The sequence below is a fragment of the Anas acuta genome, chromosome 1 (assembly GCF_963932015.1).
Source record: "Anas acuta chromosome 1, bAnaAcu1.1, whole genome shotgun sequence".
Lineage (NCBI taxonomy): Eukaryota > Metazoa > Chordata > Aves > Anseriformes > Anatidae > Anas > Anas acuta.
The window spans coordinates 64,476,982-64,503,175 of NC_088979.1; the positions used below are offsets into that span (position 1 = coordinate 64,476,982).

The 26,194-nt window shown below is 39.0% G+C and overlaps 1 protein-coding gene across 3 annotated transcripts in view; it reads left to right on the forward strand.

Moving 5' to 3' along the window:
* Positions 1-1,029: 1,029 nt before the first annotated feature.
* TGFBRAP1 (transforming growth factor beta receptor associated protein 1) overlaps positions 1,030-26,194 on the forward strand; it is a 34,935-nt gene continuing 9,770 nt past the window's right edge. Inside the window, exons 1-8 of one of the 3 annotated variants that reach the window (XM_068679797.1) lie at positions 1,030-1,182; positions 2,974-3,675; positions 8,667-8,861; positions 9,865-10,019; positions 16,333-16,415; positions 22,557-22,898; positions 24,221-24,278; positions 25,574-25,717. In XM_068679797.1, the coding sequence (XP_068535898.1) occupies positions 2,991-3,675; positions 8,667-8,861; positions 9,865-10,019; positions 16,333-16,415; positions 22,557-22,898; positions 24,221-24,278; positions 25,574-25,717 (1,662 nt within the window). In that variant the 5' untranslated portion in view covers positions 1,030-1,182; positions 2,974-2,990. The other 2 variants (XM_068679808.1, XM_068679819.1) reach the window with 2 other exon arrangements.

A 26,194-nucleotide genomic window follows, 5' to 3' on the forward strand; every position in this document is an offset into this window, starting at 1 on the left:
GCGGAAGGGAAGGGAAGGGAAGGGAAGGGAAGGGAAGGGAAGGGAAGGGAAGGGAAGGGAAGGGAAGGGAAGGGAAGGGAAGGGAAGGGAAGGGAAGGGAAGGGAAGGGAAGGGAAGGGAAGGGAAGGGAAGGGAAGGGAAGGGAAGGGACCTCGAAATCACCGAGTCCAACCTCTAACCTAACACTAACAGTCCCCACTAAACCATATCCCTAAGCTCTACATCTAAACGTCTTTTAAAGACCTCCAGGGATGGTGACTCCACCACCTCCCTGGGCAGCCCATTCCAATGCCTCACAACCCTTTTGGTAAAGAAGTTCTTCCTAACATCCAACCTAAACCTCCCCTGGCACAACTTTAGCCCATTCCCCTCATCCTGTCACCAGGCACATGGGAGAACAGGCCAACCCCCACCTCGCTACAGCCTCCTTTGAGGTACCTGTAGAGAGCGATAAGGTCACCCCTGAGCCTCCTCTTCTCCAGGCTGAACAAGCCCAGCTCCTTCAGCCGCTCCTCGCAGGACTTGCTCTCCAGGCCCCTCACCAGCTTCGTCGCCCTTCTTTGGACCCGCTCAAGCACCTCGATGTCCTTCTTGTAGCGAGGGGCCCAAAACTGAACACAGTACTCGAGGTGCGGCCTCACCAGAGCCGAGTACAGGGGGACGATCACCTCCCTAGCCCTGCTGGTCACACTGTTTCTGATACAAGCCAGGATGCCGTTGGCCTTCTTGGCCACCTGAGCACACTGCTGGCTCATATTCAGCCGAATACATCCAGCTCTTAAGATAGTTGTATTACTTATGAATTCAATTTTGGAATATTAACAATAATTTAATTGCACAAGCAACGTAACGTTTATTTACATCCACAGAGTCACAGTGATTTGGGTTGGAAGGGACCTCAAAGCCCACCCAGCTCCCCCCCGCCATGTGCAGGGACACCTCCCGCAGCCTGGCCTCGGGCACCTCAGGGCTGGGACCCCAACGCCCACCCTAACGGCCCCCAACGGCTCCAACGGCCGCCCCGTCACGTGACGGGAAGGCAGCGGGCGGGGCGGGGCGCGGTACCGGAAGCGCGGCGCCCGCCCCTCCCCTCCCCTCCCCGCGGCCGGCGGAGCCCCAGCGAGGCCCGGCCCGGCCCGGCCCGGCCGCGGATCCCGGAGCGGCGCCGCCCGGCGCTCGCAGGTGGGTGGGGGGTGAAGGGGGGGGATAAGGCCCCGCGGGGCCTGGAGGGGGTTCTCTCGCCGTGTGGTGGCCGGGGGGGGTTGCTGGGTGCCGGGCGGCAGAGGAATTTAAAGCCCGGGTGAGGCTGAGGCTTGAGACGGGCAGGGGAGGCACATCCTAAACCTGTTATCTGCTGGGGAAATATAGGAAACGCTTGGCTTGAAAGACCACGTTATACTGTAACTTATTTCTGGATATAGTCTTGCTTTGGGCTAATTTCAGTGTCTGGTAACTCTTGAATTATACTTCACCTTATTAATCTTTGGAAATTTTATTTATTATGGTTTTTAATGTTACCTTGTAAAAGCAACTCTTTATTTTCACATATAGTGGTTTGAAACAGAATTCATTTTTACTACTTGTATTTAATTTCAGGATGATTACAGTCGTGCTCTGGTGCACCGAAGTTTCATTAGGCTGCCCAGGGAAGTGGTGGAGTCCCCATCCCTGGAGGTCTTTAAGAGACGTTTAGATGTAGAGCTTAGGGATATGGTTTAGTGGGGACTGTTAGTGTTAGGTCAGAGGTTGGACTCTGGGATCTTGGAGGTCTCTTCCAACCTAGAAATTCTGTGAGTCTGTGATTTGATGTTTTATATCTCCACAGTATGTGTGGAGTAGGAATAATTGTGCGTGTTGTTTCTCAAAGCCAACACCGAGTGTCTTGAATGGAGAAGTGGTTGTTACAGAGCAGTCCTGGCATAGTGAAGGGTGACTAATTTAGGTCAGCAGTTCTTCATCTGTTCTTGCGAGGGCTCAGCACAGGTGTCTGCTGGTTCCATGTAACAGCAAGACTAGTCTGCAGCACAGCAAAATTACATTGACTGGTTTCAAAACACTGATAATTGCTTCATGAATTGGGTCTATCCCTTGGCAGTGCTTGGTTGTAAAAGGGAAGGTCTAGTTTGCAGAATGTGAATATTGTAAGTGCTGCTTAGCACTTAAAAACAATCTTTGGCAATGGTTGTGATAGTAGTGAACAAAAACTCCTCTAATTTCAGTGCTTCTTGAGCTTAATAAGCACTGTATGGGTCATACTTCCAAACCACATGTGTGGCCATGCCTAATACTTTCTAAGTCCATAGTTTGGTATTCAGTGCTACTCACGCATCTCTAAAACGAATGCTTGATGGTATTACCAAAAAAAATCACAGTGATTTTCATGAATTATTTTTCAGGGGCTTGAAAGTTAATTTCACTTCTTATTGTTGGAAAGTCAGGAATGGAAATGTGTTAGATGTGTTATGCCTGTGGTATTTCACTAGAAGAGTTACTAATAGGACTAAATTTTGTCAAATAAAATGTAAAGCAACACGAGACATTAACATGTAGCACTCAACTTTGTAGCTACTCTAGAAGCCTAAGAGCCAAAGTTTGTTGTTTTTGTTTTTGTTTTTTTTCATGTAGAGAAGTTGTTTGGAAGCCACAAAGTAGTACTAGGAAGAACTGCATGCAGTGCCAAAGTATCAGGGAGCCAGCAGTGGGCTTGTTCCTTGTGGAAGAAGCATTGCTTTCAAAATATCTGGGTGCTACTGTGAATCTACTTCAGAACAGACTTGAAGTGAGAAGTCAGTTTGAGTCAGTTCTGTGGTTATTAACATGCTCGTTCTGGTTTGTGTAATCTGGTTGGAAGCAAGAATGTAGCCCATAAAAAGAAAAAGCAACTGTGAAGTTTTTTTGGTACTGGTAAATGTTAAATGGCTGCCTCTAATATTTGATGGTGGTGATTTGGTAACTCTTTTCTTCCTTACTCAGATCACCCGGAAGACACAATGAGTGTGAAAGCTTTCAAGCTCGTTTCTGCTGTGGAACGGGAGGTGTTAATGGGAGACAAAAATCACATCAACATCGAATGCATTGAGTGTTGTGGAAAGAACCTCTACATTGGAACCAATGACTGCTTTATCTATCACTTCCTGCTGGATGAAAACCTATCAACAGCTGGAAAAATAACTTTTGCTGCCACCAAGCAACTGCATAAATACCTGGGCTTCAAGAAGCCCGTGAATGAGTTGAAAGCAGCATCTGCACTCACCAGGCTTCTTGTGCTGTGTGACAACACTATAACACTAGTTAACATGATGAACTTGGAACCTGTCCCCACTGGTGCTAGAATCAAAGGAGCTGTGACGTTCACCTTAAATGAAAACCCTGTGAGTGGGGACCCTTTCTGTGTCGAAGTCTGCATTATCTCAGTCAAGCGACGGACCATTCAGATGTTCATGGTGTTTGAAGACAGAGTCCAGATCGTGAAGGAAGTGTTTACCCCAGAGCAACCCTGTGCCGTGGCTGTAGATGGCTATTACTTGTGTCTTGCGCTTACTACACAGTACATCATTTTGAATTATAATACTGGCGTCTCCCAGGATCTATTTCCTTACTGCAGCGATGAGAAACGGCCGATTGTGAAGAGGATTGGCAGGCAAGAGTTTCTGTTGGCTGGTCCTGGAGGGCTAGGTGAGACTGAGGTTATATACTTCACTTTTGTTGGACTTGAGAAGGGAAGCTTAAGCAACCATTAGTATTATACAGAACCACAATATTTTTCTTCACATTCATACTGGAATGTTGTGATTCCAAGGTAGATGATAATAGTACTAAATGTTACTGCTCTTCTGCCTTCCTAATGCACACAAATCAGGTTATTTGTATTTTAGTCCTGCCTGTAGAAAGCTTTATGTCTGTATAAACAGATAACAAGGTAAGTAGAGTCCTGCAGGACAGAGTGAATAAAACTTGGTTTGTGAAACTTCAAAGGCTGGTAGCCGGCCTGCAGTGACTAGATGCACTGAGTTTGAAGAGCCCCATGTTGCTATGAATTATTATTTTTTTTTTTTATTTAGTGTAGGCAAGCTGTTTTTTCCTGTGCTGCTACTCAGAGTTTGTACAACTCCCTTCTAGAGACTGTTACAGATTCACAAATAGGCATGTTTTATTACAGCACTAATGAGAAAAGTTAGTGGAACTAAGCTGCATCCCAACTCCTGCAGAAGTAAAATCGGTCTTAACTGTAGATCTTGTGACCCTGGACAGTGTTGTTGCTTATTTTTTAGTAGTTTTCAGCTCTGCATTACAGAAAATGATTAAATATTGCAAAAATGAAGTTAGATCATGAGAGATAATGCTCTCATCTAACGGATGTTTGTGAGGGCTAATGCTGCTGCAATCTGTCTAAATCAACAACATGCTGTAAATTCAGTAATCTTGAGCTTTTTTTGGGAAAGCTGCGATATCCCAGAGCTGACCAGATGCAGAATGCTTTCATGCTGTTTGCTGTATGATCCTGCATTTAAGAGGTGCAGTTTGTCTTTCCTAACGCATTAGGAATAACGATGCAAAGAGATCTCAAACATTTAGGTCTGTAATTCAGGGATCTGCGTGTTTTTTAATAAATTGCAAAGGAAATCAATATAAGCACCTAATCACATTCCTGAATTTTCACCTCGTGACCAGATATACATCAACTCACCATTTTCCCTTGAAGGAAGTAGGTATGCATTAAAATATCAGTTTATTAAAGATGTTCCAAGATGAAATTTTTTCAAACTGAAAACTGTAAATCATCTTGGTTACATGCTTTATATTAGAATGGTTTGCTATTTTGAACGTGGATGTAAATTTGTGGGTGTTAACTTTCACAGCACTACTAAACTGGTTAAAATTCATGACTGGATTGTCTGGAAGTATTCCTTTTTGGTGTACTTCTAGGGAGACACGGTTCTTACTTTAATCTGTATTTTTATAGGAATGAAATCAGATTCTGTTCCTTTGTTTTCATTTTTTTTAGAAGATTAGATACGTTCTCACAAAATAGAAAGCAGAATTATATTTAGTTAGACTTTTGTTTTTATCTGTTGTCCTGGAAGAGCTATCCAGTGAAGACCTTTGTTTACAAAATCCAATGTGCCTGTGTAAGTAGATCATCCCGAGGTTAAAATACCAGGTATGTGATACCTTAAGCACTCTTCTACATTCCTACACAAATCTATACTTCTGTAGTTCTAGATGTGCTGTAAACTTTCTCTTTTCCTGTAATGCAGGCAAAATCTAACTTGAGCTATCAGACACCTTACGAAGACTGCTTGCTACTGATCGTATAGTATTTTCTTGCCAAACTCAGTTTGGCAAGATAGTTTTTTTAATCATCTGTTTTCCATTCCACCCTCACTGTAGTTTTGTTTAGTATCATCCCCCTTGCTGTTTTTCCTCAGTAAAATTCGTGGTGTCTTTAGCAATAGTCTCTGCAGTTGAGAAGGTAGGTGAGCACCTTTATAAAACATCATTGGCATCTTGGCATTTGTGACAGGCTCTTGCTGTTAAGTGAATGGACTTGAAAAGACTTGATGTAAATCTTAAATACTCATTTTGGTTTGCTTTTCTACACCTTATTAATATGCATTCATCTGGCATTTGGTAGAGCATCTCTATTAAATTAAATTGGTGCTTAAAGGGTGGTGGTCGGTGTCATGAGGAGGGTGCTAATGGAAATAACATGGGTGGTGGCGCAGCCTGCACCCACAGCAAGTTTGCATGTGATACAAACATGGGAGGAGTGGCTAATACAAAAATGATGAGGTGATTGCAGCATCTTGTGTGAGGAGAGGCTGTGAAGCCTTGGGACTGTTCAATCTAAATAAGAGAAGGCTTGGAGAGATCTTAGTGGAATATATGGGGAGGATAGTAAAGACACACATCAGTCTCTGCTCGGAGAGGTAATGGGTACAAATTAAAATACAGGAAATTCCATGGAAACATGAGAAAATCATCCTCATTTTGATTGTGGTCAAGCTGGAACTAGGAGAGGATGTGGAGACTGTTCTCTGAGGTACTTAAAAATCTGTCTGGAGGACGTCTTGAGCAACCTAGTTGAACGTGCTGGGAGATTAAACTGGGCAATCTCCAGAGGTCCCTTCCAAATTCAACTATTCCATAACTTTAACAGGCAAAACCGTAGATTTTAAATACTTAATTTTAGTTTATTTCTTTTGCTTTTCTAGCACAAACTCTTCTCACTAGTGTGTAGTTTGAGGGGTTGTATAGTGACTGAGCAGCATACAACTGGACAACCGAGCCTTGTAACTTAGAGCAAGCACGTGTGCTAAGCAGAACGATTGATAAAAGGTTATGGAGGGGTCTTCTCACAGTTGATACTGCATAAAGCAGAGTGGTCAATGGTAACAAACATGTCCCCTTCCTGTTTGCAGCCACTTGTAGTATTCCTCATACTGTCAACTTTGATAACCAAAAGTTCTCACATTAGATTTTTTAATAAGTAAAGAATAATGCTGCTTTCCATACTTCACTTTTTTCAAATATTTTCACTCATAAACTTTTTCTTTGAAAAACAAAGCCTACAAAGTCTATTGTACAAAGCCATGAGTAACCTGATCTAATTTGATTCTGCTTTGAGTGAGAAGAGTTGGACTGGATGTCCTCTGGAAGAACTTATATTTTTCTTTGGTTCTGTGATTCTACAAATTTCTAGATCTCTCGGTGCTAAAAATAGCACAGCTGTGTTTTGAGCGATTTCCTGTAACTTTTGGATAGCATGTGCGTTTTTAATACAGAATTGATCAGCGACTTCATCTTTCATCAGTTATATTCCTGTACTTAGCCAGAAACCACAGCCTTTTTATAGTTGTAGTGTTTGTTGTTACCCTTAGGTGAGAGCTGGCGTAACTGGAAGGCATTAAAAATGGGTAGTACAGTCAGCCTTGCATAATACTTCACTTCTGATCCCTAAGGTTATTAAGATCTATAGAAGAAAATTGGATTGTGTATTGTGGTATTTTCTGCAAGGTGCTCTGATAAAAAAGCTGAATCATTATAGTGTGAAAGTAAATAACATTATTTGCTAATAGGTGTGAAATGATGGCTTAGTCTAGCACCCCTACTCAAAGGAAGAGTCTGATCATTTCAAATGTTCTCTAAAGGATTCAGAATCTTAATTTCTATACCAGGGTTCTGTAACCATCTACAACCACATTTTTTTTTCCCCTTCCCTTTCGATATGGCCCTCCTACCCAGCTACCCTTACCTCATTATCCGCTGTTTGGAAGAGCTTTTGTACATTGAATAACATAATCTTTTAATCTCTGTTCTTTAGAGCTCAGACTCATTCTGCCAGCTGTCAAGTGGCTCATTCCTGCTGTAGGACAATTTCCATAGTCACATTTTGAGTGTAAAAAGTACTGACTCTAAGTGGTTTTCGTTCATGTTTAAAACTGAAATTTACATCATGCTTCAGGATGGCTCATTGTCAAAATTGCTGAACAATGTTTGTAAATTCAGACAGGGATTTTTCTTCAAGTTAATCCTAGAAGTCTCAGGAAATAGAATTGGGGAATACCAAGTACAAGAAATAAAAAGGCATATTGTTCAAAAGCAAGTCAAACTCTCTGGAAGAGAATAGACAGGAAGTGGTAGAGAAAAACACAAATTAACTGAAGATACTGGATTTAATCTTGTTACATTGAAGGCGTTGGAACTTGTGGGGATCTGGGGGTCGGCCTCTTCTCACAGGTAACTAGCAATAGGACTAGAGGGGATGGCCTCAAGTTGTGCCGGGGAGGTTCAGGTAGGAAATGAGGAGCCATTTCTGCTCAGAAGGAGCAGCCAGGCACTGGGACGGGTTGCCCAGGGAGGTGGTGGAGTCACCGTCCCTGGGGGTGTTCAAGGAGAGGGTGGGCCTGGTGCTTGGGGACATGGGTTAGTGGGTGACAGTGGTGGCAGGGGAGTGGTTGGACCAGGTGATCTTGGAGGGCTTTCCAACCTGAGTGATTCTGTGATTCTATGATATTTAAGTCTAATCTGTGCTTGGCTTTTGTGAAAATGTTTTATACATAACCTCAGATTTTTTTCGAATGATTGATTGCACCTTACAGGAAGTGATTCTTTTGAAGAAACTCAACTCTCATCCTGTGAAAATTTTGCAATGGCAAAAGTGATGAAGTAAATAACTGTCTATCTACTAAAATCCTCTTCAGACATGCAACGCAGCAAAGAATAAATATTCCTATATTGCGGGATAGGTCAGGCAATATAGGAATATAGGTCAGACCTGCATCTCTTAAGACAATATTTTTTGTACTGTTTGAATGTTGGATCTCACTAAATATTTGTTGTTTTGAATGATTTTGAACATGGCATAATTCTTTAAACTTTTTTTTTAATAACCCAAATAGTTCTTGTTAGGTCTTTTCGGTATTCCTCTCTTCATTTCTCATGGTGTTTGTTTCTGTGGGTAAAGGATAAAGCAAAACTTTGAACAGAACAAACCGACAGGTGTGTAAGATCCAAGGAGCTATGATGCGCTGTCATTGTGTTATCTGATACTGCATCTGTTCTTTTGGGCCTGTTGTTTCTATACCCTGGTATCCATACTGGGAAAGGGAGGGAATAGTCTTTGATCAGTGCAACCATCAAGCTTTTTTTTCTTTTTTTTGTAGGCATGTTTGCAACTGTGGATGGCATTTCACAGCGAGCCCCTGTGCACTGGTCCGAGAACGTGATTGGAGCAGCTTTGTGCTTTCCCTACGTTGTTGCTCTAGATGAGGAGTTCATTACAGTGCACAGCATGCTTGACCAGCAGCAAAAGCAAACCTTACCTTTTAAAGAAGGACACATTCTGCAGGACTTTGAAGGTATTCCAAAGAATGCTTTTTTTGTAATTCTGGAACAGTCTCAGTGTGGGCACAGTCACTTCCATTTGTTCTTCTTAAACAAAATATCTAGCAAGCATGTTAACCATTGTCACTTTTCCCTTGCAAATACATTTGTGATTAGATTCCTGCTGCTTGTGCCTATGGTATGAAAAAGTGTTTGTTATCCAAAATTCAACACTTCTAGCAAAATGTATGACAGTTGTCAAGTCCATTGTCAGATGGACTTGTGTGTGGGCCTAGCGTTTTTTCTTATAATTTATTTTCTCTACTGTATCACACTATTAGCTTTATGTTGTGTGAAGGAACAGTATTAGCTTGGTGTTATGAGTCTGTAATTGTGAGCTATGAATATCTGTCCACTGCTTTTCCTGGCAGTTGTAACATCTTAAAATTGTTCTTTTGGGCTACTATCTAAAATATCTGTTGAAGGTTCAGAAGTAGGTATTTATAAAGAATTTTTAAACAGAAATATGAGAATTATGATATTACCTGAAAAATACGACTCTAAGTGTGGAATACATTGCATCACTTTTTTTTTTTCCTCTTTCTAGGAGAGTTACAAACTCTAGTACTGTGAACTGTGTGTTACTAGTTACCTTTGATGTACAGCTTACAATTTCCTAATGTAAGCCTGAGGAAGTAAACTAGCAGCTACAGGTCACTGTTGTCTTGAATCTGGGAAATAGTTTTACAGTGGTGACCTGTACAACCTTGGCTGTCATCTCCTATGATGAGCCATTTCATTTACTTAGAGTGAACAAAACCTGCTGTAAATAAATAAAACTCTTATATTTGTGTGAGGGCCAATTTACAGGTAATCTGTACTACCTGGTAAATATGGTAACAAGAAATACAAGTTTTAAAACTTTAACCCTGTTTAGGTTATTGTATCTTAAATAGCAAATATTAAAACTTATTTCTAAAAATCTTTTTTTTTCCTGCAGAGATTATAAACTGAAATATGTCTGTTTGCTCTGTCCAGGAAAGGTGATTGTTGCTACTAGTAAGTGTGTGTATATCTTGGTGCCGCTGCCTTTGGAGAAACAGATTCAGGATCTTCTGGCTAGTCACAGAGTGGAAGAAGCCCTTGTCCTAGCAAAAGGAGCTCGAAGAAATATTCCAAAAGAGAAATTTCAGGTCTGTCCTTTAATTTTCATGAAAATGTTAATCTGCGGTGGGGGCTATGTGTGTTGATGGTCAAATGACTGTAGAAGATGGGAGAGGGATTTACGTTGAAAAGAAATCTAACTAATATGTCTTATGGTTTCATCCTGAGGAAATAAATGTGCAACTGAATTTGTTTGTTTGTAATGGCCATGATGTTTGCAGGGTTGAATGCTGCTCTTCTGTTGGTTTTGGTATTTTTTTTTCTCTTGTGTACCACTAAACAAAACCAAAAGCTAGGGATAGGAAAAAATCCTGCAGTGCTTATCATTCTGTGTTCAGTTGTTAGTTGCTGTTTTTTTGTGTAAACTTTTGTGTAAAGGTATACTTTACTTCCAATCAGAATTTTTAAGTTTGACTTTGTATTGGAAATTCTCACTGTGCCTTAAACTCCACAGTATTACAATTTCGAAGTTAAGTGATGGGAAATCTAAACCAACTACATCCTAGTTCCAAGCTTGTACTGGTGTGTAACTGAATAGTTAAGATTTCTGTGCAGCAAAAGAGTATCTTACCGTAGAATGGTTTGGGTTGGAAAGGACCTTTAAAGATACCTAATTCCACCCCCGCCCCTCCATCATGGGCCTGTATGCCACCCACTAGATCAGGTTCCCCAGGGCCCCATCCAGCCTGGCCTTGAACACCTCCAGGGATGGAGCATCCATAACTTCTCTGAGTAACCTGTTTCAGTGTCTCACCACCCTCTGAGTGAAGAATTTCCTCCTTCTCTGCAGGGCTGCTCTCAATGAGTTCTTCTCCCAGTCAATATTCATGTCTGGGATTGCCTTGTCCCAGGTGCAGCACCTTGCACTTGAACTTAACCCTCGTTAGGTTCATGTGGGCCCACTTTTCTAGCTTGTCCAGGTCACTTTGGATGGCATCCCTTTGTTCTGTTGTATTGACTGCACCACTCGACTTGGTGTCATCTGCAAGCCAATTCCTTTTTGGGGTAATGGTCCACTCTTCAAATCTCTCTCTCTCCAATTCGGAGGCGAGGATGTCATGTGGGACCAAGTCAAAGGCCCTACGGAAGTTCAGGTAGATGACATGCGTCAGCCTTCCCTTGTGAACTGATGCAGTCACTCCATCACAGAAAGCCACCAGATTGGGCAGGCGCGATTTGCTCTTGGTCTTGTGTGTGCCTTAACGTTGCTTCCAGGAGGATCTGTTCCATGATCTTCCCAGTCACAGAGGTGAAGCTCACAAGTCCGTAGTTCCCTGGGTCCTCCTTTCTACCGTTTTCAAAAAAGGGAGTGATCTTAGTAGATCTTTGGTTACTGAGTTTTGTAGTCCTTTCCTTCTGCCTCGGGTTTATATTATCATAGATATGCTACTGGATTTATTCCTATCTGTGATTTAGAGACTGAAACTTGGATGAAGTCGAATGAAATCTCTGTAATATAAAGGAATAATCATTTTATTCCAGAGCAGTGTTGTAGAACGTGCAAATAATTCACCAAGCAGGTGAATGAATCTTTGATGGTTTCTTTCTTTTTTGAAACTATCTGTAGTCTACAGGAAACCTATATGCAGAGCTAAAATTAATCTTTTTCTATTTTCGGCTACTTCAGAGTGTTTCATTGCCCTCAAAATGGCATCTGTTGCATTACTTCCAGCTGAAGTAATTCCAAAATGAATTAGTCTGGCAGGATATATATATCTTAATTTTAAGAAGATTGTAATTTTATTCTTATTTCAACATTTAAACTTTGTTCAGTGCCTTTGGAAGGAAGAAGTCAATAAATTAAATGAAAATGTTAGGGATTCTTAATTCCTCTGTAGAATGAGTGGCTGGGAGGTTGCTCTGCAAGTTATTTAAAAAAAAAAAAAAAAAAAAAAAAAAACTTGGCCAGAAAAGCACTTCCCTCCTTTTATTTTTAGTTTTATCTTAGTACTTAAAAAGTACTGAAGCATTTCAGCAAATTCAGAATTCAGTTTTTCATTGCCTCCTTGTGTCCAAGTTTTCCTTTGCAATCTAAAGAATCAAAACAAAATTCTTCTGAGAGAACAGAATATGTGATTAAAGGTCATCATGCATAGGCATTAATTTTCTAATTATTTATTTCCAGTTTATGAGTATTAGCATGGAAGATGTCTCTTCTTTTTTTTTGTCGTTGGTTGTTTTTTTTTCCCACAAATTTATCTGCAATTTATATGAAATTGATATGGAATCTCATTACTCAGAAGTTTTCTTGCTTTTAGGATTTTTCTGTCTTTAGGATAAGTCACTTTCTGCTTACGTGTACATTATGTGCACTGAATGTCTTACTTCCTGAAATTACTGTTTCCTAGAATAAGTTTTTTCTTACTTTATGCTTTTAAGGGTGTTCAGTTACTTTGGGTTGATGCTATGGCTGAAAAACAGGAAGCTATTTACTTGTATGCAAAACAACCTGTTGTGGTTCTGAGTTGTACCTACAGACTGATGCTAACCAGCCTAAATTGATAGTCTCCCATTGACTCATATTAAAATGATTGAATTTGGCTTAGCTGTTGACAAGGTAGTCCAATTTTTCAGAGCGCATCAGTAGCTGGAAATATAACATGTTGAGGTTGCTTTCTAATGTGCCTCTGATAATTAATGCTGTCATTACAGGTTTGCTACAAGCACATCAGTCTTGCCTTTACTGTAGTCTCGCGTAATATAAATCTGATGGAGTACAACCAAATTACATGCCTTGCATGCATGCATCTTTTGTATAATTTCTTTGTCGTACTTTACCTGATCACATAGTTGCTCCTTTTCAACTTCTGTCTCGTAGATATCTTCAGGTATCTATTTTGCAAGCTTTACTGATTCTTGAGTAGCTGACAAATTCTAGGATTTATTTTGCCATTTTGTACTAGCAAAGGTAGGAAGATCGAGGTATTCAGTTAAGACACTTGATCCAGGAGCTATAATTTATCCTTACAAAAGAGCAATTGTAACTTCTTGATACAGGTAGTATTTTGTACAAGGAAAACCTGTTTTCCACAAGCTGCTGTATTTTCCCCAGGTTGGGATGGCTTTTGTTGTCTACACGTAACTAACTCAGTCAAGAGAGTTCTTGAGGGCATAGGGTTTTTTCCTACAGTTGAGTACTGCATTGTTGTTGCATGCATACACAAGTGCACGCTGTCTCTCTTTGTATTAGCAGAAATATATACATATTCCAATAGCGCAGAATAATAGTGGGTTGGAAACAGTAAAGTACTGCATTCACAGAACTGTTTGTGCAACCAGTGTTACTGGAAAGAAGGAGGTCAAGCATTAGTAGCTCTGACCTGTTGTTTAACCTATAGCCCCTGCAGACTGCAAATTTCTCTGCTATATTACATGGAAGTTTCTTTGTCTTCAAACATCAAGAATTATTGTGAAGTAAAAACTGCTAAGCAAAGTGGTGCAAGGAGATGGCATTGCTGGATATCATGTCGGAAGAATACAGAGGCCTTTCTACCATGCTACCATGAAATGACTGAATGCTACTTATTAATTTTTCAGGACAGCTGAAGTTTGCAGAAATCATGGTTGATGGTAGTGAAGACCTTGGTTAGATTGACACACACCTTGCATAGGTATCTCTTTTTTTGCCTCTCATTTTTCACTAGTTTCAAAACACTTGTTTAACTGTACACAAACCTGACCAGAAAGCTAAAGTAACTTCCTACAAAAAATCTTTTTGCAATCTTGTTGGTAATGCTGATCATCCTAGAAAGACTTCTTTTAGCAGCTGTGAGAATTAAAGCTTCACTACAGCCATTGCAGGTTCAGCAGTCATCTTTGTTTCCTAGTGCTTTTTCAAATATGAATTAATACAAATCTTAATTCAGTTTCTGTAGCTAGACTTTTGTTCTCACCATTTTTTTCTAATGTAAACTCAGTCAACAATACAGAATTTCCCTAAAGCATTTCAAGTCCTATAGTTGCCCTTCAAAAATGATAGGGGAATAAATAATGTGTTGAATTTTGATGGATTACAGCTTAGTACCTTTTTAAAAGATACTAATTACAATATTATGGCAGATGAGTCTGGAAGAACTCATTCTGGAAGATGGCTCTTCTATTGTAAACAAAAATTAAGTGTAGCTGGCATATAGATGTAGCTTGTTTTTAAGATTCTGGGAGAGACTGTAGAATTTTCTACATCTGTTGCTTCCATAATCTTCAGCATTTGACATCAAAATGTCTTATGATAAACTTGGCTGAAAATCAGCATGGATACTTATCGGTTTATCTTTCAGAAGTTGGGAAAGTCTCTGCCAGCCAGGAGACATTTTCCAACCCTTTCGTGCATGACTTCAAGGGACAAGTGAAGATGTATTAACACTTAAATGAAAGTGAACACCCCTTAATCAGTTTAAATTTAAAGCTGATTTCTTAGGGCTGTACTTAAAACGAACTCATTGACAGTTTAACTTCTATTTGAAAAGATTGCTGTACAAGTAAGGCAGTGTCTTCAGAGTGTTAGATCAATTCAAACTTAATTCCAATATCCTAATTCATAATGTGTAAATATTAGCAGTCCCTCCACTGGAAAAAAATGAAAAGACTTCAAAACAAACCCTTTTGATTCTAGTTTCTTTAATAGGATGAAAAATGTTTGTATTGTAACCCTCCCTAGCAAGTCTGAAACCAGATTTTGAAGTTTCCTGGTGGAACAAGGTGCAGGTAGTTGATGGTAAAGGATTTCAATCTGCATCCTTAGGCAGTAACCAGAGGGGTATTCATCAGTTCACAAATTTGGATTCATTTGTTTAATACCATAGCTATAAATGCAAAATATTTTATATATTTTGCTTATGTATTATGAGGCAGTTTTACTTTATTACTATATTTAATTTCCCTTTTAGCTTTATTTAATTAGTACAGATGGATATATAGTATAGTAACATTACACATATGTGGTGAATTACTGGTTTTTATTTTCTTTGTTAGATTTTTCTGAAAAAAATGCACCAGGTAACATTTCTCTTTATTTTCCCTTTTCTTCCTGACACTGGAGAGGCAAGAAGTCCTACAGCCTTACAGATCAATAGGTTTTAATGGTTTACTAGCGATCAAGTGTTTCCTTAGGATTATCCATTAGTGAAATATGCACAGGCTAAATGGACTTAAGCTGTTCTCTTAATCGATCCATGATTTTTAATCAAGGTGAAAAATCAGCAATTGGACTATCAGTCTACCCTGCTTGGGGCCTCCCTCTTTTAGCAATTCCCGCCTGGAATTTGTTCATAGCAATAGTATTGCTATGTTGGTAGGTGTTTTGATTGTAGATAGGAGCCTATAGTTAAGAACAACATTCAGGTACTGTGGTAGACATCAGAAAACTGCATATTTATTCATGGAAAAGGTGGAGGAGAAAATGAAGGGCATGTGGATTTGGCTAGCTGGCTGTATTTGCAAAATGCAAGTGTTGTCACAAATGGTGGATTCTTTCAAAACACTGTTTAGCTTCCTTTCAGTAATTCTCTTTTTGCCATTGGAAATATTTGAGCCACATTTAATCTAGTGGTAACTAACCATTTATATCGAAGGGAGAAAAACTCACATGTAAAGTACATCTCATGTTCTTTTTCAAGTGATTTTTTTATAAACTTTTTTCTGTTGAGTCATGATCTTAACCATAAAACATAACAACACATTGCTGTTCTTGTGCTCTACTTCTGTTTTTCTTACTAATATTTTATGTATGTTTGATTTCTATATTTTATAAATTGAACTGCTTTAAAAGTATTTTTGAGAAAAGGCAGAAAATCACAAATACAATCATCTGGGAAAGAGGCTGTGAAACTCACCAGCAAGGCTGCTAGGGAAGTGGGGTCAGAAGAGGAGAAAGTTGGATATTTATGGTCAACTGAGACCCTTGAGTTTGTCTCGTCTTTGTCTGCTGAATTATGAGAACTTTAGAGATAACCATCAGCCTTCATGTTTGCACATACCACAAGCAAAAACTTCAGGCAGGCCATACTGATGTTAGAGAAGTTATTTTTGAATTAAAAACAAAAAAAAAACCTTTAATTTGCTTCTCGTTGACTTTGTTTTTAGTAAGTACTAGTGCATAGTGTTGTATTTACACATCTGTAAAAAAAAAAAAAAAAAAACTCAGTCTGGATAGCAGATCCTGTGTATGTTCAGTTACGTACAGTAGAAAATGTGGAAGATAAAGGCTTTATTTTGCATTTAACTTGATGGTCCTGCTTGAAGATGACATGTTCAGTGATTTTATAAGGTACTTATTACAGACATTACTAGTAACATGTAAATAGCTCCTTACAAATATGTTTTTTCTCCTCTTCTCTTTCATAGGTAATGTACAAACGAATCCTGCAGCAAGCAGGTTTTATACAGTTTGCACAGCTTCAGTTCCTTGAAGCAAAAGAGCTCTTCAGGTAATTGTGTAACAAGAAATTTATTATTTTTTTTTTTTAATAAGGAGATAGTATTCTTGGATTTAAAAGCACTTAGTCACTTGAATGTTTTTTAATGCAGATTGGAGATCAGTGTGGTTGGGAGAAAAGCAGAGTAAGACTGAAACGATTTTATATTTGAAGAGTTAATGCAACTGATTCTTTCGTATGCTAACAAACAGCAGCATTAAGGCTCTAATAATGTATTTTGATTGTGTAGAGATTTTTTGACTCCATGCTTATGAAGGTCAAGGCATTATTACTGAGTGTGTGCTGTGACGTGTTTTCTTAAAAATAAAAAATAAAATAACAAAAAGTTACAATGTATATACAATTGACACAACTACACAACTGTAGTTTTTATTGAGAATGATGCTACTGAAATTGTTTTTAACACTTCTTCTGGAAGTCTGTACAGATCTTCCCAACTCAGCTGTTTCAACAGTCACTTGTTCATACAATGACCTTGGTAATTCACTTTCACTCCATAAAAGCAGTCAAAAATGCTGCTTGGTATCTTTATTTTACCTGATAATTTCATTTCTGCTAGTAGCACCTCATTCTGTGCAGGGAGGCTGTCCAGGGTTACTGTAATCCATGCTGACTACATAATTTCAGCAGATAAGAACTCTCTTTGTTTAAAATCAGTTGAGAGCCTATGGAATAGAATTGCTATGGTTAAACAACTTGCTGTAGGTAGTAAGCTTGTATGTTATAGGGGAGGAAAAAAAGTTGTCCTTGGGTTAATAGAAATGTGTCAAGGGAAGGGAAGCTTTGGGCAAAGTTACTATTGGAGAAGGGATTTTCCACTTTACCTACAGCTGTCCGGGGTAATGGGAAACGCTGGGCTTGAATGGGTAGCATACACTGGGTGGAAATTGGAGAATGACAGGAAAGGTCTGAACAGCGTCTATGGGCAACTTCTGGCCACAACCGTTCTCTATATTACCTTGTAATTTTTGGCATTAGTGAGCAATTTGCAATCTTCCTTCCTCCCAGTAGTCTTCCAAATACTGGACTAAATCACTGCTGTGCTGTGTATCTGAAATAGAAGTACAAGCTTTATAGTAAGGAATTTTTATAGTAAGGAATCGTTTAAAGATTCCCACAAAGCCTTTCCATGTGACTTTCCAGCAGACATCTTGTTAGTGTGGCTAGTCTTGGTAAAATAGCTTGTTGAGGTTACATTAGTTGTAAAATTTCCTCATTGTCTGGGTGTGCCCAGGTGGCCAGAATCGTATAGCAGTGTCTTGACTGTAGCTTGACCCTTCAACCCCAACTTTTTCTATCTGTCTGTTCCATCTATTCCACCATGCCTGGCAGTGATTCACTGTAGAATCTAGTCTGAGGCTTCTGCCTTGCTGGTAGTGGTTTGAGGATCACTTAAGCAGTGAAAAAGGAGAAATGTATCCTGCAGGGAGCTTCAGCACCTTGTCAAAAGAGGGGAGATGGAATAGCCAAGATCAGTTATTCAGCACCCATCCAGCTAGCAGTCCATCCGACAAATGAGCTTCAACGAATGGTATTGTGCAAGCTTCTTTATCAGAACAAATGTGTTTAATGAGAACTTCCTGTCCAAGCATGAATTTTGGAGCTCAGTCAGCATCCTGTGGTGTTCCCTTCCTCTGAAAGTTGCTATTCCAAAGCAGAACAGCTGTTCACAAGCTGCTAAAAGTCTTTGCTGGGGGGAGAAAGCACAGACAAGCATCCCTTCTGACCAGCCATGTGTAAGCCATAAGTACTTGGGTGACTGAAAATTCCTTGTAGAATGCAGGATCTCTGATTTTCAGTCCAGGCCATTACACCCAGTTCAAATAATATCTGGTTATTCATTGACTGAACACTCAGACAGTCCTGTTCATTTAAGGCTTGTTGATATTTGAGGAAAAACTGGGAAAGATAATGGCAATCCACACAAACACTTCCTCCAATCTCTGGGTTTCTCTGGAGCTATTTCAAGCTAGCATTAGTCAGAAATACCTCGTGTTAAAATGCCAAAGGGCAACTTGATGTCTGTCTGAAGAAAAGATGGATTTGGCAATGAAACAGTGGCATCAGTAGCTCCAACAAACTGGTGTGATGTGGGGCTGCTTCTGGCCAAGTTTCATGTGAGATCATCTCATTCCTCAGAAAATGTCCGAGTTATAAATCAGCTGGGGAAATAATTGCGTTGGACTAAAGGTGTCATTTTCTTGCACCAGTAATCCTTGGTTAACCTTGTCAAGATACTTATTTTATGCTTAATGTCATAGTTCTTAGATACCAAAACCTCTAGGAGGAATGTTTTCCTACCGAGTTCCTTTAGGTTATGCTGATACTTCAAAATATCAGAGAACGTTGACAAGAAGGAAGGAAGTGCTGGCTGTATTGAAACTGAAGTAGTTCAACAAAGGGAAGAGATTTTTTTTTTTTTTTTAATTTTTAGCTGATTTTGTTAACCTTAAATTGAGTGCACTGTCAAGAATAAAACTTTTTTTGGTCTGACAGATTCAGTTGTTGTTAGCACCATACAATCCATTATAACTCACAAATCATGCTGTTTCATGTTGCTATCATTGGGGGTTTGCATGCAGTTAGACCAAACAGCGTGTTTAGCAGGCTGTTTACTGAGTTCCAGTTATTTTGCTGAGATGTTGGTGGTATAGATGCCCCAGGGAAAACATTTCTCTGTGGTATTTGCTTATGTCCTTTCACTGGTTAGATGTTGTTTACATCTGACAGATATCGGAATTTTTCTAAACCTTGTTGTTTTTAATAAATCAAAGTATAAATTATTTTTTGGTAATATTGTCTCACCTGGGAAGAGATATAGATGGACTTCTAGCTAAGAAGCTAGCTTTCCTACAGCAAAAATGTTTAAAAAAAAAAAAATGCTGGTAGTTATACTTGGATACATCATAAGTAGGATTTAGTGTTAGGTGATGTAGGACTTAGTGTTCGGTTTGCATCTTAAATGTGATTCAAGGATATAAGCTTCCATTGCAGCTAGTGACATCTGGGTAAAACACCAAATTATGTAGGCTCCATTGATATCTTTGATATCTGTAAATTTAGGAGTTATAATTTGGACCGGAATTTTCCCAGGTCTTGTAAATTCTGCCTACTGTGCAGTTTGTAATCATAAACCCAGAAAAGACCTAATGTAGAATTACTCTGAGGGAAGTTGTATATTAAGACAAATCAAACTGTCAGTGCTAAGAACCTATTTTTTACGTTTTAGCAAGTGGCTAGCTGTATGTGGCTAAACCTTAGAAGCTGAAAACTCAAACAAATATTCCAAGGGAAGGTGATATTTGTAACTCTCTTATATCATTTCCTTTGAAGATAGTGGAAAAAGCCCAAGCCAAAACTTGCAGCTCTCAGGAGCCATGAGCCTTGAGGTGAACATTAGTCAGTCAGGCACGTGGGGCTGTTTTTCAGCATTTGCTATGTCTCTGAAGAAGTCTGTTCTGAGTGATGCTTAGCTTTTAAGGAGGTTGCCTAATTGCCAGTTAGCATTGCTGTGGGGAGAACAAAATTGTACGATCTGAGCTCAAGTCAGACCTGCTGAGAGAGCCACTGGTGATTCACAGCCCAAGGCATGGCCTAGCCCACATTGGAAGCTGGTTTTCATTCTTCTTCTGGAAACAAATGGCCATTAAGGCCAGAATCCATGAAGCTCAGAGGTGAGGTAACTACTTCCTCATTTAGGAGAAGTTGGATGGTAAGGTGAACAGGTGCAGAGCCTCAGCAAACGTAGAAGTTGGAAAATGTTTTAAAACTTGTTAAACGTGGCATGTTAAATCCAACACTTTTAACTTCTCCACGCTTGTAGTCTCCATCTAAGCTTAGGCCATCTCCAAGTATGTGAGAGCATGCCAACAAGGAAACTTGTCCATCTGTACTTTAATTTCCATGGATTTATCAAGACTCCTACACAAATTTGGAGTGGACTTACGATGTTATTCAAGTTATGGATTAGCTTTGCGTTCTAACATTAAATCAATGAACAACCTTGTAGGGAAAAAAGTCTCTTCTTTATTTAAATACAATTAATTTACTCCTGTAAAGCATCTAATGTCATATTACGTAGTGGTCCTGAAGTTGTCTTAATTTATGTGGAGTAGTTGAATTAACCAGAGCTGCAACTACATTAATCTAAGTCCAAATGCTCTTTGAACTGTCAGATCATACCACTGTCAAAACTTGTTATTTCCTGGTTATTCTGCATCTTTAAAAATAAATCTCATCTACCTCTGAGTTCCATGTAATGTGGATCTAAAGCTTTCAAAACCAAATATGAAGTCTGAAATAAGGAATTAAAAGGAAACCTCAACTGCAGGAATCTGCAAAGTAGACATGAACACTGCTTCTTAGTAGAGGCTGGCTTTCCTAGTGTAGAGGGGTTTTTTTAGACAGTAGGAGCTCTGTTTATGAATTAGAAAAACTTTCTTTTCAAACCTCTTTTCACAGGAAGGTTTGTCGTATTCAGATTTTTCTCTCTTGAGGACTTCTGCTTTCTCTGATGCTGTTTCCATGCGTTGTGGTCACTAGGTTCTGGAACAGGGTGCTTACTGTTCTTAAATTTCTTGCTGTTGTTGCAGTCTCCCAGAATTTCATTCTTCTGGTACAGATTTAGTAGCCAAAGGATACTCTCAAATAGCTATTTAGAACTTTAAAAAATATATATAAAATAATAATGTTGCCATGGAGATGCTTCTTACCAGTTCATATTTCCTGGATAGTTTTGGAATAATTACTCTGGCAAGAATTGAACAGCTTGAGGCATACCACATTGCTTTCCATGCTTCGGAACAGTAAAGGAGGGATTAACCCACCTGGTAGGATCACAGAATGGTTGAGGTTGGAAATGGCTTCTGAAGGTCCTTACTCAAGCAGGGCCACCTAGAGCAGGTTGCCCAGATCTTTCACACTTGATTGCCTGCAGAAGGTAAAAGTCTTCCTGCTTCATCTGCTTCCGTAGTTAGGACTTGTTTGCTTTTGGGATACTTCCCAATCACATTTGTGAAGGGAAAATCTTTCTGAGGTTGCTGATCATTGGATAGATCAAAACTATTTCAGTTTTATTTGCAACAAAATAGTAACTAAACAGGATTTATTTTGAAGAACTTCAGAAGTTCCTTTTGATTTTTTTTCAGCAACAGTATCTTCTGCAGTTCAGGACTATGCATCTTTAAAGATCAATTCTGAGTAATGAATTTGACAGGGAACTGAATCACAACCCCTGGTTTCTTGCAGTTCTCCTATAGCAAAGCCTAGGAGGAAGAATCATTCTAGCTGTGAAAATAAGGAAGGTATTTGCCGCATGAACAAAATTCTGTTTTATTCTTCTGTCACAACATTCACTCTGTGAATACTTGAGGAGTTTCTTCAGTGAGGTAGAAAGAAAAATGTTTTGGGTAACATATCTGTGTTACAGCCTGCTCCTAGATAGGATACCCTACACATGTGGAGGGAAAAGCCTCTCACTAGTATCTGACATTGATGTATGCCTGACACCTAAGCTTGCAGAATAGACTTCCTCTTACTGGTTAGCAGGATGCATGATTAGTACCCACAGTTCATTTTCAGAGCCTCCTAAAGAAGTAAACTGAAAGACCAATCTGGTGTATTTCAGAGGTGGGGAAAACATTTTCATCATCCAAACGTGTTCTGAAAGCTTCAGCTCTCTAAGGGAGACTCCTGTCTTCTACAGAACTACATTTGCACAGTCTTTGGCTTGCCTGAAAGGGTTCATTGTCTCTTTTTTTTGTGTGTCGATCAGCATATTAACTACCATAACATATTGATGAAATCTATGATGCTGCTAGGAATGGCACTAGGCCTAATCAGACAATTTTTGTATATGCCACCAGATATATGTAGGATGTCAAAAGTAAAAGCCTAGCCAGTCTCTGAATTCTTGATACTCTAGGGGCATAAAAAGAATAACAAATTTGGGTAGAAATATTAAAATAAATAAATAAAATAAAATCCTAATTTATTCTAAAGATCCTTTCTCCAGTGTTGACATGTTAGTGTCCTGACTCTAAAGCACATGTTCCCAGAATGTTACATTTTTTTTGTGCCTATGTATACTTTTTCTTTCTTTTTGCTTCATCTAGTTTGACACTGTAATTGCAGAAGCGGCCAGCTTGACGTCCGGGAGCTGATCTCTCTCTACCCCTTCCTGTTGCCTACTTCCTCTTCATTTATACGGTCTCATCCCCCTCTGCATGAGTATGCTGACCTCAACCAGCTGACCCAAGGGGACCAGGAGAAGATGACAAAATGCAAACGATTCCTCATGAGTTACTTGAATGAAGTCCGCAGCACTGAGGTTGCAAATGGCTACAAGGAAGACATCGACACAGCTTTACTCAAGTTATATGCGGAGGCAAATCACGAAAGCCTGCTAGATCTGCTGGTTTCAGAGAACTTTTGTCTATTAACAGATAGCGCTGCCTGGCTGGAAAAGCACAAAAAGTGAGTGGATTTTTTGAGTGAGGTACCTTTGAGACCAGGAGAAAACACGTTTGTCTTAAACGCTGTTGAATTTTAGAGCAATGTGTTCAAATCCTTTCAGTTTCTCCAACTTCAGGTCCAAAAGACATTTTGGTCTGACTTGTGAGCATTTACAAATTTAAGGGGAAAGGTATTAATTGATAGTCTGAAGTAATGAAAATTCATTCTGTCCTATGCTGATAAATACTGTTTTTTCCCTGAAACTTTGTGTCCAACACAAAAATAAGTTTTGATATGGATTTGGTTGGGGGGATGGGAGGACAAGCAATTTATTTGCTCTCATGATAATGTGAGAGTTAAATAGATGCAGTAGCAATACTCCTCTTGATGTCTTGGACAGAAGGAAAAGATGCCTCAAAACATGTAGAAACTATCCGCTAACTAGTAGCTTTTAAATTATACTCACTTATTCAGGGAAAGAAGGCTTGCTTTTGAATTTTGAACACCCACTGATTCACTAAAAGGACGCTGCTTAAGATGGCTGCAAGTGACTTCAATTTAGAAATACACGTGGGTGGAGAATTGGGTGTTAGTCATTAAACAGGCAACACCAGATAGTAAATGTGTAAAATATTCCAGTCGTAGGTAGTGTCTCTGTCTTGGATTTAATTTCTTTAAAACATGTAGTACAGTAGTAGCAACTACAGCGGTGACAGGGAGCGTTTAATTGTGATTAGATTTAGAGTGGTTTCGTTTCTTCTAGGTGTTTTGTTGAATCCTCTTGGCATGCATGCTTTGCTTGGCAAGCTCTTGCAAATATGAATTGTGGAAAGTCATTTTGTGGAAACAGCCATTGTAGAACTTCAGCTTCATTTGTATTACAGGACACAAAAACATCCCTGTGTGGGTGTACTGTACAAAGCTCTTCCTTGCCTGACTTGATTTTGTGTTGCACTAAAGAAAATGTTTCTGATAGTGAAACAGAGTTTTAAATAAAAGCATCATATGAATTTGATTTTGAAGACATGATTAACGATTGGTGGAATACTTATTTGGAGTTGTTAGGTGTGTATGTGAAATTTGAAGAACAGCAAGGGAATCATCTCTAATTTGACAAGTAGTTTGTCACTGTTCAGGCTGGAGCTAGTAGCTAGAAACTATCTTTAGGGAGAGAAACAGACACTTTTCTAGGACAGAACTTCTCTCCTTTGAATGTAGGCACAGCTATATTCATGTCACCTAGAATTCCCACTGTAAAATACTGTTATATTCCTTGTTAATCAAATAATGGAATTGGTAAGGAAGATCTAGAAACTTTAATACTGTTTTCTCTTTTTATACAGGTATTTTGCCCTTGGTCTCCTTTATCACTACAATGGTCAAGATGCTGCTGCACTTCAGGTCAGAATAAAGCTTTTAGTGTCATCTGTAAACCACTCCAAAATCTTACCTCTGAGATAAAAAGCTGAAGTGCTAATTTCACGTTTTGGAAAGTGATGTGTATATCTAAGAAACGTATGCTAACACTTCCTTGAGTAAACTAATGTTAGATCTGAAAGACTCTCAGTTATTGAAGATGATAGTGATTTGCATCCTGTTCTTAATCATAACTGTTTATATCAGAATGTTTGTACTTAAAAAAAAAAAATGTACAAAAGCACTAAAATCATCAAGATACCATTTCAAATGGTGTTTGAGGGACTTCAGGACGTATCCTGTGCTGATCAGTCTGTATACAAGGAGCAGAACAGTAGTGTAATCTCATGACAGCCACTGATAGCGACTGGGAATTTGTTCACTGCTCATCGCCAGGTTAGGATGTAACTTGCAATATCAAGTTTCAACTGATCTAGTAATTCCTTTAGGGACCCCCTTCTGATGTCATTAAGACCAGTGGTGGATTACAGACTGCAGACAAAATAGCTTTGTTATTAGCGTCTAAAAAACTTCATCTAGAAAGATGTGCTTGATCAATAAATAACGCATATCTCAGGCCATATCTAGTATCTAAGCAGTTTGCTGTGAGGCTTTTAGAGTGTGTTTATTGCAGTTACTGTCAAATGTATTCAAGACAATTAAATGTAAATAGTAATTTCCTGGGCAGAAAGATAGTAAGGAAATGAACCAGGAAGGTCCATTGTTGCATACAAGATACTTTTCTATTTGTTTCAAGGAGTAAAGTTTATTGCTAAACTGGTCTGCTAGATGTGGCAATTCTTACACAAATTAAAATTAGAACTAAAAGGAAATCTTCTCACATGGTGATTAAAGTTCTTCAGTCAAAATAAAAGAAGAACAATATTTTTTTTCCAACCTGTTTGAAACATTTGCTTTTCTTTTGCACTCTCCAAAAACATGAGAAGTAGACTGTGTACCAGAGAAAAGGACTCTTATCAAAAACTTTCTTTGTTGGTGTACTTCCACCTCAGTTCTTCTACTAGTCATTCTCAGATAATGAGAATCCACACATAATGGGGTTGGAACTAGTTGAATATGGCAGGTACAAGAAAAGACTGATGGACAAGAGGTACGAATTTAGCAACCAGTGTGGTCCCTTACAACTGATGTTCCTAGAAGCCCTTTCTAATTGTACAAGTACCAATGGTTGCTATGAAATGTTGTAGTAGCTTGCATACATCTCGAGTTAGAAGACAGTACCTGTTTTTAAGCACTTGAATCTTTTTTTTTTTTTTCAGTTATGGGTGCAGATAGTTGACGGAGACATTGAAGATTCTACACGTTCAGATCTCTATGAATACATAGTAGACTTCCTTACGTTCTGCTCAGACCAAGATCTAGTGTGGAAGTACTCTGAATGGGTTTTACTAAAAAATGAAGAGGTTTGTAATTGGTGTACTTTTTCCAGATCATCATATATATAATGCTGCAGAAATGTTTGGCTGTTGAATAATATTCATATCATCTTGGTAGCTGATTGGACTGTTTTTGCTGAATATTTAGTAACTAGTAAATAGTAACTGATAGAAACCTAAGTTTTCTTCTCAGTTTTTCTAAGTCCCAATGTTAGCAATCCCTATGCTGGTGATTAACTGCTGACTCTTTTTCTGGAAACAAAACTTAGGTCATTCTGAACCGTCTAAACAATGAAAGATACATAATCTTTTTTCCCATTTCTAAGATAATTCTTAGATCTTCAAAAAAAAAAAATCACTGAAGACGTTAGCTGCTGTTGTTTTTTCATCTATGAAAGGATTTCGGTGAAGGGTACTATCTGTTTACATTATAGGAATTATAGAATAACTAGCCTTCATTCAAGATAACTTCTCACTGCTAAACAAATTAACTTACTTAAAAAT